General features: G+C 37.9%; 1 protein-coding gene across 5 annotated transcripts in view; it reads right to left on the bottom strand.

Moving 5' to 3' along the window:
* The window catches only part of DGKI (diacylglycerol kinase iota), a 207125-nt gene that overhangs the window by 73137 nt on the left and 120710 nt on the right, over nucleotides 1-13278 (bottom strand). For 4 of the 5 annotated variants that reach the window (XM_021552019.3, XM_021552020.2, XM_077783350.1 and 1 more), the window contains one exon: nucleotides 2498-2598. In XM_021552019.3, coding sequence (XP_021407694.3) covers nucleotides 2498-2598 — 101 coding nt within the window. Of the gene's footprint in view, nucleotides 1-2497; nucleotides 2599-9810; nucleotides 9874-13278 lie in introns of all 5 variants that reach the window. The other variant, XM_077783351.1, reaches the window with a different exon arrangement.

Raw genomic sequence — 13278 nt, 5'->3', positions numbered from 1 at the left:
CCAGCTGCATTGAAAAGAAAAGTAGAAAACAACAGAAGGAGAATGAGCTAAGGACAGTCATGCCCTTCAAAGGACAAAATGACATTCTTTAATTGTTCTGGAGGCTCTCAAAATGAGGTGTCTACCTCCAGCAGAGTGACAATTAATCTTCATGGAACAGTTTGTATGATGAGCTCCTCTATGTCAGGAAGGCAATCTTGGGTGAAAGAGTTGATAGATTCAGATCAGTATTTCAAGGAAAGAAGGGGAAGTACTGTATTTACTGTGAGTTAAAGTGATCCAAATTATGACAGAGAGGTCAGAGCTTTCAAAACTGTATTATGGAGACATGTAACAGGCAAAATCCATAACAGGCCTTTGCTATTTTTCCTTCAGGGTAACCCCTTATTAGCTGGCTTCCTTTTCCTTTTCAGATTGCTGTGAGATTCTGCTTTGCTCTTAAACTATTTAGGGGGGGGTCAAACTGTCCTTGTGGATGGAGAATGGATATTAAGTATAGCATTCTGGATTCAGTTGTAGGTATTTTGCCAAAACCTGAACAAGTACATAAACCTGGTTTCCTGCCAGCATGAGACATCCCCACACACATGAGCTACAGTCCTGCTGAAGGAAACCAGCACCTCTTCAGTAGCAACTCCCCAGTAGAAAAGGAATTTGAAGTTATATAACCAGAGAAGCAGGCTTATGACCACCAGTGTATAGTGCAAGTTATATGTCCTCTCACAGGACAATCCTGCTGGGAAGGCTCAGGTGAAGTATCTTTTCTAGTCTCTTTTAGGATAATGGGGATATTTGCTTTCTCATATTTTTACAGTAGGTAACAACATTCATGCACAAGCACTACTGAGACAGTTAAAAGAGGACTTTTAGGAAAAACAATTCAATGAAAAATATCTGAGGAAAGCAGTCCAGCCCAAGTATTATCATGTATGAACTTCAAAGACAAAAAGGGTTTTATTACAAATGACCCACCAAAAGCAATAATTTTAACTCTTGATGGACAAACATCTGTTTTTTGAATGATAACCTCTTAAGCACACTCCTAAGTAAGTGATCAAATCCATATGAAATCTAAAACTAAGATGTTAGATCAGTTGCTGGCATTTTCTTATAATGTTACCATTATGAATTTTGGCAGGTGACAAATAACATAAATACACAATTACCACTTCAGTGACAATTGTGTAAGTTGCATATTTTGTGTCAGAACATGTAATGGCTCCTAAGAAAAAAATACACGTAACTACAGACACAGAAAATTTTCATCCATACTTTGGATGGATGAGTATAGCTCTCCTCAGATGGGAAACCCACAAATGAACCAAGTTGTTTCTGACAGTGTTGGGGAGTTTTGTGTTCAGTGTGGCCTGAAATCTACTCAAGTCAAAATCTTAATTTAAACTTGAAGTTCTCCTCCAGTGAGGAATAATCCTGATCCTATTAAAATTCTTCTCAGTCCAGTGGAGAAGGCTTTGATTGCTTTACATATGACCAAAATCCACTACCTTCAGTTAAGGCTGCCAAGACCTATATTAAAATTTAAACCATTTCAATTCTTTTGCTCTAAGGAGAGATGGTAGCTTGAGGAGAGTGAAATGGAAACAGTTTAACTATCTTCCAACAATAAGATAAGCAAACCAATTAAAAGGATTGTCATCCTGTAATTAACAAAGCACTCTGTATTGCAGAGGGAACTGAAGCTCTGTTGCACAATAAACACTCATGCTTGTAATTTAATATGAATAATGAGCCAGATGCATAACAAGACTATTAAATTGTTATCACAAGCAGCCCTGTCCCTCATTGATTAATGACTCTGTGTGTCACTAAGGAAAGGAATTCCATTTTTAAGTTCAGATTGTCATCATCAATGTTGTCAAAGCAACCACTGTCTGCTTTTGACTTGCCCTTAAACATAGCAATTATACCATTACATGAGGAAACAAAACAGTGATTATTCTCTGAAATGGCAAACTGAAGTCTGGTAAAGAATAAGAGGGTAAGCAACCCAGATTTGTTCCCCAAGATAATTGTACCTGTGCAGGAACCATGTTCCAGGTCAGTGCACATACTCAATATCAAATATATCATGGTATCCCACTCAGTTTGAAATCTGATGCTAATCTAAAATCTGGTAGTTTCATATACCAGAAATCCAGTAGAACCAACAGAAAGACATGAATAAAAAATACTCAGTGTGAAAAACACTTACTTTACAGTAAATATAATCAGAGGGCAGAAACATAGTTAAATAAGAATGCAGGTGGAATCTCTCTATATAAATATCCTCCATAAAGATAATGTATAGAGAACACATTTGTACATATGCATATATATAGATGAGCACACTCTCTACATTACTCATCCAAAAATGTATACTTGATTGTGTTTGGGGGTTTTTGTTGTTATTTTAGGGGTAGGGGTTGTTTTGGTCAATGTAAGATTTGTACAGAATGTTCTACCAAAAGCAGCTACAATCTGGCTTCTTCCAACTTACAAGCTTCCCGGAGCTTTTCCTTGTCATAATGCAGCCCCTCATATTCTTGTAAATTAATCCTGTTCACCCTGATCCGCAGGCGATCTGGGATGGAATGAGGGCTGCAAGAAAAGAAGAAAGCTTTTTAGACAAAATGCTCCCTGGAAGAGCAGAGGAAAACAGGATATGAAGGGATTTCAATCCTTCCTGAAAGAAGAAAATGAACAAGCCTCTTCAAAAGTGAGCCAAGTCCCCACAGGCCTATTCCTGCATTTAAAATTATGACTTTCTACTGCACAACAGCATAGACATTACACCTTAAATAATAAGCAAGATCAAGAATCCCATTTGCTGTTTGTGTGACCCGAAACTGCAAAGTTTTTTCTGAGTTCTTACACCCCTATGTAGCTACTCCACCCTTCCCCAGTTGGACTTTGTGTAGACTCCCAGAGCCCTACCACAGCCAGTAGATAGATCTGCCAACCAGAGATGGAAAGCTGCTTATTTGGAAGTATCACATGACAACCTCTGCTCATGAGAGCATGTACACCACATTACCGAAGGATCCCAATTCAGCATCTCAGGTCTGAGAAACAGTCAACAAAAATGTGGCTAAGAACCAGATTTTGAAAGTTGTGAGTCTAATACTCAGAACCCAGGAGGACTTTTAAAAGCAAGTAACAGTATGGCAACCTCACTTTTACAGATTTTAGTCTGATTTAGCTACCTCAACTATTGATAACTTTGAAAGACTCAGTAGGTCAGTATCTAGAAATTTAGTGTTCATATACTTAATATGAAATAGCCATATAAATATGGATAGAAATTTGTCCAGAAAAGCTTTCTTTTTCATTTCACATTAGTTTATAGTTTATATTTTCTGTTTTAATCTTGTTACTACTAGGACTCTGGCTACAGTAATATTGACTAATTTATATATATATATATATACACACATATATATAGTACACATTGCCTTTTCAAAATCATAATGCTGTGTACTATCATAAATATACAGTTTTGCTTCTTTGTTTTGTCTCAGTTTTAAACTATTTGATTCATAGCATTTGCACTGCTAGTGAAGAACAAGGCACATCTCACAAATGTTACCTCATTTTTAAACACTGGTACAAATGTGAATTTTCTTCACTAAAGTCATTAATTAATCAGTGGTAGACTTATGTCCTATCACAATGGACCTCATTTCAAACTCATGATCACAATGAATAATCTGGGTATCTCATGAAAGCATAAGAGGAAAGACAGGGAAACAGGATGCCCTCACACCAACATCTGCCAAACCTTGGCTGATTGCCTCCCTTCCAACCTACCTGTGAAAACAGGATGGTGTTTGGACACCAAGGGAAGAGAAAGACAACACTGATTTCTGTAGATTTGCTGACTCACTACCTAATGCCATGTAAGGAAGAAAACAAATGTTATTTCTTAGCTTGAAGCCGACGGCAATCTACTGCATGCGTAGTATCACCTTCTGAGTCAAATTAATCCTTTCACCTGAAAAGAAGTGAAAAAGTTCTTTTTTTTCTTTGCAGAGCCGGAGGAAGAAAAATATCTAAAATGAAGAGCAAATCTAGAATATATTTTTTCTTCCAAGAACCACAAACCCACTCTCCAAAATTCTCTTTTAATTAGAAAATGTTTAGGAGGACACTTCCCATGCTTTTGCAAAATGTAATTTTTGATATATAGGTGCACTGTATATCTCTGACTTTGCTTCTGCAGGAGCAACAAGCACACCATCTAAAGTGTGATGTATTTTCTGAGGAGAAATAGGAGCAAGTCCAGTGTAGGAAGGCAATCAACAGGCAAGTACCAGACCTTGGTATTCTGTTCTCTGCCCTCCTCTCACACCATTTTAATAAAGACAGGCTAAAACCACTACATAAACAGGTTGTGTACTAAAACATACAACTGGCGAGAAACAGAAGTTGGCCTCTTGTCCATTTGAAAAGTTTAACTATCTTAGTGAAAAAAATGTAACCTGGAAACAGTAACTTTCTATAGAAAATAAACTATTGCCAGAAATAACAATGCCAGGAGTTCCTTTCTAGAGGGTAGAGATTTATACAGTTAGCCAGGTCCAGTCACAAGTAGCATTTTCATAACACAAGTAAACAAATCTACACACTCCTAAAAACATGTGTGTATTGACACATACACAAAAGAGACATTTATTCAGTAACTGAAGCTTGATGGCTTTGTTCATCAGTTCTTTTCAAACACCCTTTGTTCTCTTATAATAGTCATTGGCTGACACATTGTGTCATTAAATTTTATTACCTCTTCAAAATAAATTTGATTCTAAAACTAACTATTTGAATATTCATTTCTTATGCTATCAGACTAGCAATTGACACCAGGGTATATTGTCCTCATCAGTCAAACAAATTAACTCATTCATTCACAAAACTATTTAATGCAGCTGAGCAGAATACTTCCACTATTATTTAGTGGAATGTATAATAATACTTCCATATTATTATACAAATAGATCAATTTGTCTTTGTTCAGACATACTCAGTATATCCAGAAACCAGAAAGATTAAATACATAAACATGCCCATGTAAAAGCAAATAAAGGGGTGATGAATGTCATTGAACACAAACATTAGTACAGTATTAATAGAAATAGATGTCTCTGAATACTGTGTAAAACAACTTGCTTAACAGCAAGGAGAGGAAGAAAAGCTTTCCACATAAAGCAGAAATTTATACATAAATTTGGGGAGATTGCTGCACTTTAATTCAACCTAAATTACTTACCTTTTAACAATTGTTTTTTAAATGGTGTATTACATAGCCAACAAAAAGTATTTGAACATACAGATGAATGAACTCCAATACCTCCCTAAAGAATCTAATTAAGAACTCATTCCACAAACACATCAATCCACAGAATTAAATCCTAAATGTCATTTGCCTCATGAGGATGCAAATAAAGATTGATGTCAAAACATTCTGTTTGTTCATGTTTATTATTTATAATGATTTCATTTAAGCGCAAACCTAAACATGAATCTTCTCCAAGATCTTTCATGTAGAAAACATACTTGGCTATTGATGAAGTCGTGACTTCCTCCTCTCACCCCTATAAATCATCCAGCAAGAGGTGAGAGGATGGCAGACAGCTCACTTGGAGTGCAGCTGTTTTTCCTAGGACAGGTGCTCCTGTCCCCAGTCACCCAGGGAAGAGCACAGGCAGAGCAAGCTTGGGTCCTGCCCAAGCCTGTCACTCCTGCACAGCAAACAGCTACACTTGTGCCATGCCACCAGCTTGATTCAGCTGGCGAGACAGACTTGTATATTATAAATACTCCAATCCCTATTTCAATTATTTATGGAGCCAGTGAACTATTTCTTACACTTCATGTCTCCACAGAGAAACGAGTAATAAGAATAAACAGTCCAACAACTCTACAGAATCCAGTGACAAATTTCTGATAGATCTTCAAGAATACAGCCTTACATCATCCTACACACAGATTTTAACGATTCAGTAAACAAAAAAGGAAGTCTACTTCCCCCCATACAAAACATACTTGAGTAAAAAAAAAGGCAGTCTTTTAGGAGATGTTTGCAGTGACAATGAATGATTAATGAATTACCTGTATAGAGAAGAAATAAACATGAAAAATTAATTAAGTGTTCTGGCGTTTAGAACAATTGGAAAGAGGAAAGCTGTAGCAAAAAGAGAAAAATGAATTCACCTTACTTTCAATATCACATTGACAGAGCTTGAAAATGTTACATTAAAAATAAGTTTCTGACAGCATCTATCTTACTTGAAACATAAAACTGCCACAACAGAGCAGATTCATCCAGTCTCTTCTGTGGACAAATTTCAATGCTTCACAAGTGTTCCCTACTATTTTAAGGTGAAGCTCTTGCTAAGCTCTTTACCTGAAAAAACCCAACCAAACAAAACAACCCTTTGAAATTATAAGCTCTTCCATATATGTTTTCCTTTCCTTTGGGAATCTGAGCTAGATGAGCAGCCATGTCACAGAGTGCTGGACCAAAGGACAGTCCCCTTAGTTAGAAGAATCATTAGAAATAAAAGATAAACCTCATAGATGGGATAAGAATTTCATGATAGAATAGTATAATAATAATAAATATGGTAATAATAATAGTAATAAGTGGGGAGTAGAGAGAGTTACAAACACAAGAGAAAAAACTGATGCACAATACAACTGCTCACCATGCAACATATCCCCAAACAGCAGTCAGACACCTCCCAGGTAACTCCTCCAGTTTACATACTGGGCATGACCTTCTCTGGTGTGAAACATTCCCTTGGCCAGTTTGTGTCAGCTTACCTGACCTCACTCTCTCCCAGCATTGAGTGCAGCTCCTCAGCAGCAGAGTGTGACACTGCAAATAGTGTTTACTTGAGATAAACACTACTTAGCAACAGCCAAAACATTATTCTTGTCATAAATCACAGCTATTAGGGAGAAAATCAGCCATGTCATAGCCAAAATCAGGACATAAGTGTTATCCCAGATAAGCCACGTAAACCCAACTGTTGTAAATTCTTTGGCACTTTCTTATCTCACAATTGCTTCACCAAACATACTTGGCTTTGTAGAGGCTATACCCACACAGACTCTTAAAGTACAGACACACTCTGAAGTGCCCAGTAGAATCCTAGAACTTGCTTTTCTTCTCCTACATGCTAACTGTGGTTCTCTCACACCTTACCCTTCCAAGCACAACAGGCTCTCCAAAAGTGATAATCCCTCTAAACAGAATTATAGAATTTTTGGGGTTGGAAGGGACCTTAAAGATCACTTAGTTCCAACTCCCCTGCCATGGGCAGGGACACCTTCCACAAGACCAGGTTGTTTAAAGCCCCATCCTGGCCTTGAATACCTCCAGGGATGGGGCAACCACAACCTCTCTGGGCCATCTGTTCCAGCACCTCAGCATACAGAATTTCTTCCTAATATCTAATCCAAACCTACCCTCTTTTCAGGTTATAATGATTCCACTTGTCCTTACATGCTCTTGTAAATGATCCCTCTCCATGTTTCTTGTAGGCTCCCTTCAGGCACTGCAAGGCCACAATTAGGTTACCCCAAAGTCTTCTCTTCTCCGCATTGAACAATCCAAATTCTTTCAGCCTTTCCTCATAGGAGAGGTGCTCAATCCTTCCAATTACCTTGGGGGGCCCTCTGAACTCATTCAAAGAGGTCAACGTCCTTCCCATGATGGGGACCCTGAAGGTGGATGCAACACTATAGGTGAGGTCTCACAAGAGCAGAATAGAGGGGCAGAATCACCTCCCTGGACCTGCTGGCCACGCTGCATCAGATGCAGCCCAAGATATAGTTGGCTTTCTGGGCTGCCAGAGAACACAGGACAGCTTCACCTTCAGAAACCCAAAAGTTAAACAGGAAAAACTGATGAAGAAATGAGGAGACTCAATTCCTCTTAAGCATTTTCACCCTTAACTCTGCATTTGGAGAACAGTTCACTTTCTCCCTTACACCTTGCTTACTTTATTTCTAATAAAGAACAACTTACTGTTCTTTATTAGACTCTCCTCTTAGAGACAGTAACCATATTCAGCCTGAGAAAATTGATTTTGTTTGGCATTCGAACCTCTGAAAGCAAAAATATTATTTTCTATTACTGTCTTTTTACTCACACAGGTTTTACACACATACTCTGCTGCAATCATTACCACAAACTCCATAGAGGAGTAGTATTTACCAGTGCGGTGATATTTGTATTTTCATTTATGCATATTTTGTAATTGAAAAAATAATTACAGCCTACCCATAGTGTTTATTCCACTTGTAGAAGAGCTGTAGGATATACACAAGTAAATATCTTCTTTTTCAATTGCAATTTTCAGCATTCCTTTGCATCAACCACACAAGACAAATGTACTCTCACATATGCATCTTCTGATCTCTGAACATCCAGCAGGAAAATGCAAGTTTTCACCTTCCTTTTAAAGGACCCTCAAAAATACAACACTTGTATCTACTTACACACCTTGTATAAGCATTTGCAATGGATCACACTACAGTTCTACTGTCTCTGCAAAATAAGAGCATATGAGCCTAATAAATTGGCTGCCCCAAATTCCCATGCATCTCCTGCTGCAGAAATCCTGACATTTATCTAAGACAGACTATAATCCATCACCAGGTCTCAGTAGGATCTGCCATGCTGTTCAGTACTACCTGGAACTCAGACTGCTTCTATTTTGTTCAACAAGAAGAAAACAAAGTAATATTTAAATCTCAAAGCCATCATAATCCAAATCAAATTTCCCTGTTACCTCATGGGTTCTTATTTTAATTTGCCAGACACATTAACTGACAGCCCCAGTGCAGCAACATGTTTAATCTATTTTTACAGATTTTAAGATAGAGAACATCTTTGACTTTCAAATTAGTTTGGGGCTTGCAAGTCTTTCTCTCCCTGCTTTATTCTGACAGCTGATATCAAATGGGACATTAAAATGAACTGCATGAAAACTTGGAGGTCATTTTCCAAGGGATATGCTTGGAAATAGTACTCGTTCTCTTAGACACACAGCTCAATGTTCTCTGTAAGAAATAAGGGTTACCTCAACTCTTTTCTTGAGGCTGATTTAGATGCTGAATTGGTGAGGAAAGGTGATTTAATTACTTTATGCTTGTCAGCAGAATACAGCAAAATGGACCCACAGAAAAGGCACACCAAACTGGACATCTTTCCTTTTTCCAAAATAACAATGAAGTACTTGCAGGTTTCTGAAATTTCACAGAATCACAGAATGGTTGAAGCTGGAAGAAATCTCTGGAGGTCATCTGGTACAAATCCCTGCTCAAGCAGGAGTACCTAAAGCAGGCTGTCGAGGACCATGTCCAGGCAGGGTTTGATTGTGACTAAGGATGAAGATTCCACAATCTCTCTTGGCAATCTGTGCTAGTGCTCTGTCAACCTTATGACAAAAAGCATTTTTTCCTCATGTTCAGAGGAAACATCCTGTTTTGGATTGGAAAGATCTCATCTCAATTCTTTCCAGGAATGGTGTCTGGCATTAAACTTCAGATGTGCCTGTTGCCATGGATGTCTGGGGAGCTGGCTTATGGCTGGACCTGGTCACCATCACCAGTCATGTCCTGCTCACCTTACTTGGCTACTGTGGAACTGTGCCCTTCCTGGCAGCAGTGCCCATCAGTCATGCTGTCATCTGAGCTCCCTCTTCCCATTTGTCACTGGATTTTACTGCCCCATCTCTCAGATGGATGACACAGGGTAGTAACAAAAGGCTGGGGAACTTACAGAGAAGAAAAAAGCCAGATACTCACACAGTGAAGGAATCGGGGGGAGCCGAGACTCTCCTCAGGTCAGCAGACTGCACTTTATGGATACTACAAGGCAGCAGGAAATGAGTGGCCAGGAGAAAAACAGCACACAGTGAGGACAGACAAGAAAAAAAGGTGAGAGAGACAGAGAAAGAGTGGAAGAGAAGAAAAAGAGAAAGACACACGACATTTAAACAGAAACAAAAGGAATGTGTCACGTAAAAGTTGAATGAAGGGACATGCAGAGTTCTGAGCTCACACTAGGAAGCCAAGAGCAACTGAAGACATGCAAATGAGGAAAATCACTGCTATGTGGCACACAGGAGCTTTCTAAGGACACAAGTGAGCACCAGTGAAAAGCTCAGCACATAAATATACAAGACAAGGAATCCCAGAATTTCTTCCACAGCCACTGAAAAATTTCAAGGCACGGACTTTGGAAGCAGGTCCAGAAATGCAAACAAACATCAAAGCTGAAATCCAGACGGATGGAATTGTCTCCAAGGATTGACCAACTAATTACTGTTTAAGAAAAAAATAACCTTACTGGAGATTTTTTATCTACAATGACAAGTTGCTGTTTCCATTCCTCTTGTTCATACCTTAGGGAAACTTGTATTTTATTAATATTCACCTTTAGTGTTCATATTCTCCTTTAGTGTTTATCTGAATTCACCTTTAGTATTTATATTCAAATGATCCCTTTCTTTTTCTTGAATGTATCAAATGTGTTTTATCTAAAAGCTCTTCCCTCTTCTTTCTCTTCCATTATGCAGGATGTTCTCCCTCAACCCAAACTAAAAGTCAGTGAGAGCAAAATATGTTTTGCAATTCAGGAAGTGTTCATTAACTGAAACTTACTGGGGAATATACTATGCAGGAGCTTCTAATCAGAAAATTATTCCTGGAAAAACTGAACGCCAGTTTCTTTTCTTATTCCCCATAACTTTTGATATAGCTCACAATAACTACATTCTTGGCTCAGTCACAGAAAACCAAGCTGTGTTGTCTCTTTCTCATGCTACTGTTATCAATAGTGGTGAACAGGAGTGAGAACTTAGCCAACAAGTGTTTCAAGGACTAAAAAAAAACACCCACAGAAAAAAAAGAGGATCAGGACAAAAAAAAAAAAAATAGAGAAACAGTGTAAAATTTCTTCAAGTTAAGTCTTTTTCTACTCATGCCCACTTCTTATCTGGCAATAATATCAAAGCCGACAATAATAACAATTCTGCATTTCTGTGATGAGGATAATTTTCTAATTGCTCTCCTGGCAAGGAGCTCAAGAAGAGCTATCTAGTAATTAAGGATAGCTCCAGACCCACTGACTTATCTCACACATCTAACATTCAAATGATAGTCATTAAAAAATCCCTCATCTATCATGTTCAATCCAATACAAGGCTTTCTGGAAGATTCCAACAGAACAAGGAGTTATATCCTAGAGATCAAGTTTAAAAAAATAGATAAACATATTTAATTAGAAATTTCTTCACTTATGCAATACTACCAATCAGCATCATATTGAATGAACTTCTTACAATATGAACATGCTTCCTAGATTTTAATCTTTAACAAGCCAACCTTTAACAAGTTTACTTTTTATCACAGTAGAAGATGATTCAAGTCCTCTCCTTCCTTTTTAACACCTCGGAGCAAAGCACATACATAGATATATATATAGAAATAGATGTAAATATCTACACACACATTTTCTGATATGTGAAGCTGAAACTACAGTTCCTGACAGATCATTTGCATTTTCCCAAGACACAGATCGGCAGAAAAATACCTCAGCCAAATCAAAGGACTCTGACAGCAATTTAGTGTACCATGGCACATTTAAATCAAGCTCAACCATGAAGAATATCCCCTTGACAATTGGCATGTACTACAGATCTGTATTTCCCTACCACAGTTTAAATTCAGACCTAAAAATCCAAACCTAAGCCATGCTAATTATCAGTTTGAAATACCATTAATTCATTTTATACATTTGCATTAGTCTCCTTCAGTGCAGAAAAAGATGTCCCAGGGCTGCCCTTTGCTTTATTCTAGCTTTCACTAAAGATTAAGGAGTTGTGGTTGGGTGAAATTTGGCACTGCTGCTATTCTCTGCTCAAGAAAGATGAATATACCTTATATATTTTCCAGGCAAATAGAAATTGCACATTAGAGAAACGGGCTTCTACTGCAACTTAAAGCATTAGTCTCAGTAAGAGAGCAGAGTGCTAAATTGAACATGTACACGTTGAAAGTAACCAGGGTGGCTTTGATTACATTAATAGATCGACAGCCAGGGGATGACAAAAAACTTTTACGGGCTGGAGTCAAAGTTTGATGTAAAGAAGGACCTTTCTCTAGATACACAGCAGTGACGGAGACAACTTTTACGATAGGTGAAAAGAAAAGGTGTGCCTAAGACCTTGTCTTTTTATTTCCAGTTACATGAGCTAGTCTTTTGGAAGGTACTACATCTCTTCACAGAACCTGCCTCACCATTACAATTGCAACAGCAAAATTCCCCCACCCATTTCCCCAGAAATATTAAAGCCTCTATGCATGAGTGTTCTAATTAAATATGGATTCTTAATAACTTTAGGGCATTAGTTCAGTATCTTTGAAAAAGGGACAGACTGTTTTGCTTCACATTTGGAATATTTGATGAAAAACAGCCAAGTCCCTTGAAACATTCATTTTAGCAGCAATAAAGACCTACACAAGGATTGCAATAATACCCTCTACAAAATAATCTAAATTATTTTATTAGATTGCCACTTTCATAGGTCAAAATTTGACTATTTAGGTTTCTTCTGATTAAATTATATCTGCAGTGCTTGTAAAGAAAGTTTAATCATGAAAAGGAATGTTAGTCCTGTGTATTCCCTTTCACAAGTTACTAGTTTCCAATCTTAGCTTTTCTCTAGTCATATTTACAACACTCATTGCTCATTTGGTTTTCTATACTGGAGAAAGATTTGCTACAAACTACAACCAGTTCTTTCAGGACATTCAAATCCTTCTCCACAGAGTCTGCCAGGCAGCATGCACTTGCAGCAGAGACTGAAATATGTCCTGATTAGCTCTTGATTGTGGCAATTTCTTACGGGGTCTTCAAGGCAGCTTAAAAAGCAGATCAAGAAAGGTGAGAAACCAAATAAAAAAAATTTAAAGGGCAAATAGCATACATATGCAGAACCATCAGAAGCCAAGAGGCACACTGCCAAGCCTGCGGAAACCTCTCTAAATAAATACATAACAGAAAGATAGAACACCAGTCTGAAAGCAAGACAGGGGTAACTCAGAAGATAAAGAGTAAAAGAAAATCAGGTAAGTATTTACAACAGAGTGAAAAGGGACTTCAGAAGATGTGATTTTTGTAAATTTATTTTTCAAATGCGCTGCAAGTCCAGTACATGCAAAATCCATGACGGAATATGCTGCCCCACACGGGCTGCCTGCCATTAGGAC

Source organism: Lonchura striata, chromosome 5 (assembly GCF_046129695.1).
Source record: "Lonchura striata isolate bLonStr1 chromosome 5, bLonStr1.mat, whole genome shotgun sequence".
Taxonomy (NCBI): Eukaryota; Metazoa; Chordata; class Aves; order Passeriformes; family Estrildidae; genus Lonchura; species Lonchura striata.
This window is presented reverse-complemented; position numbering and strand designations above follow the sequence as displayed.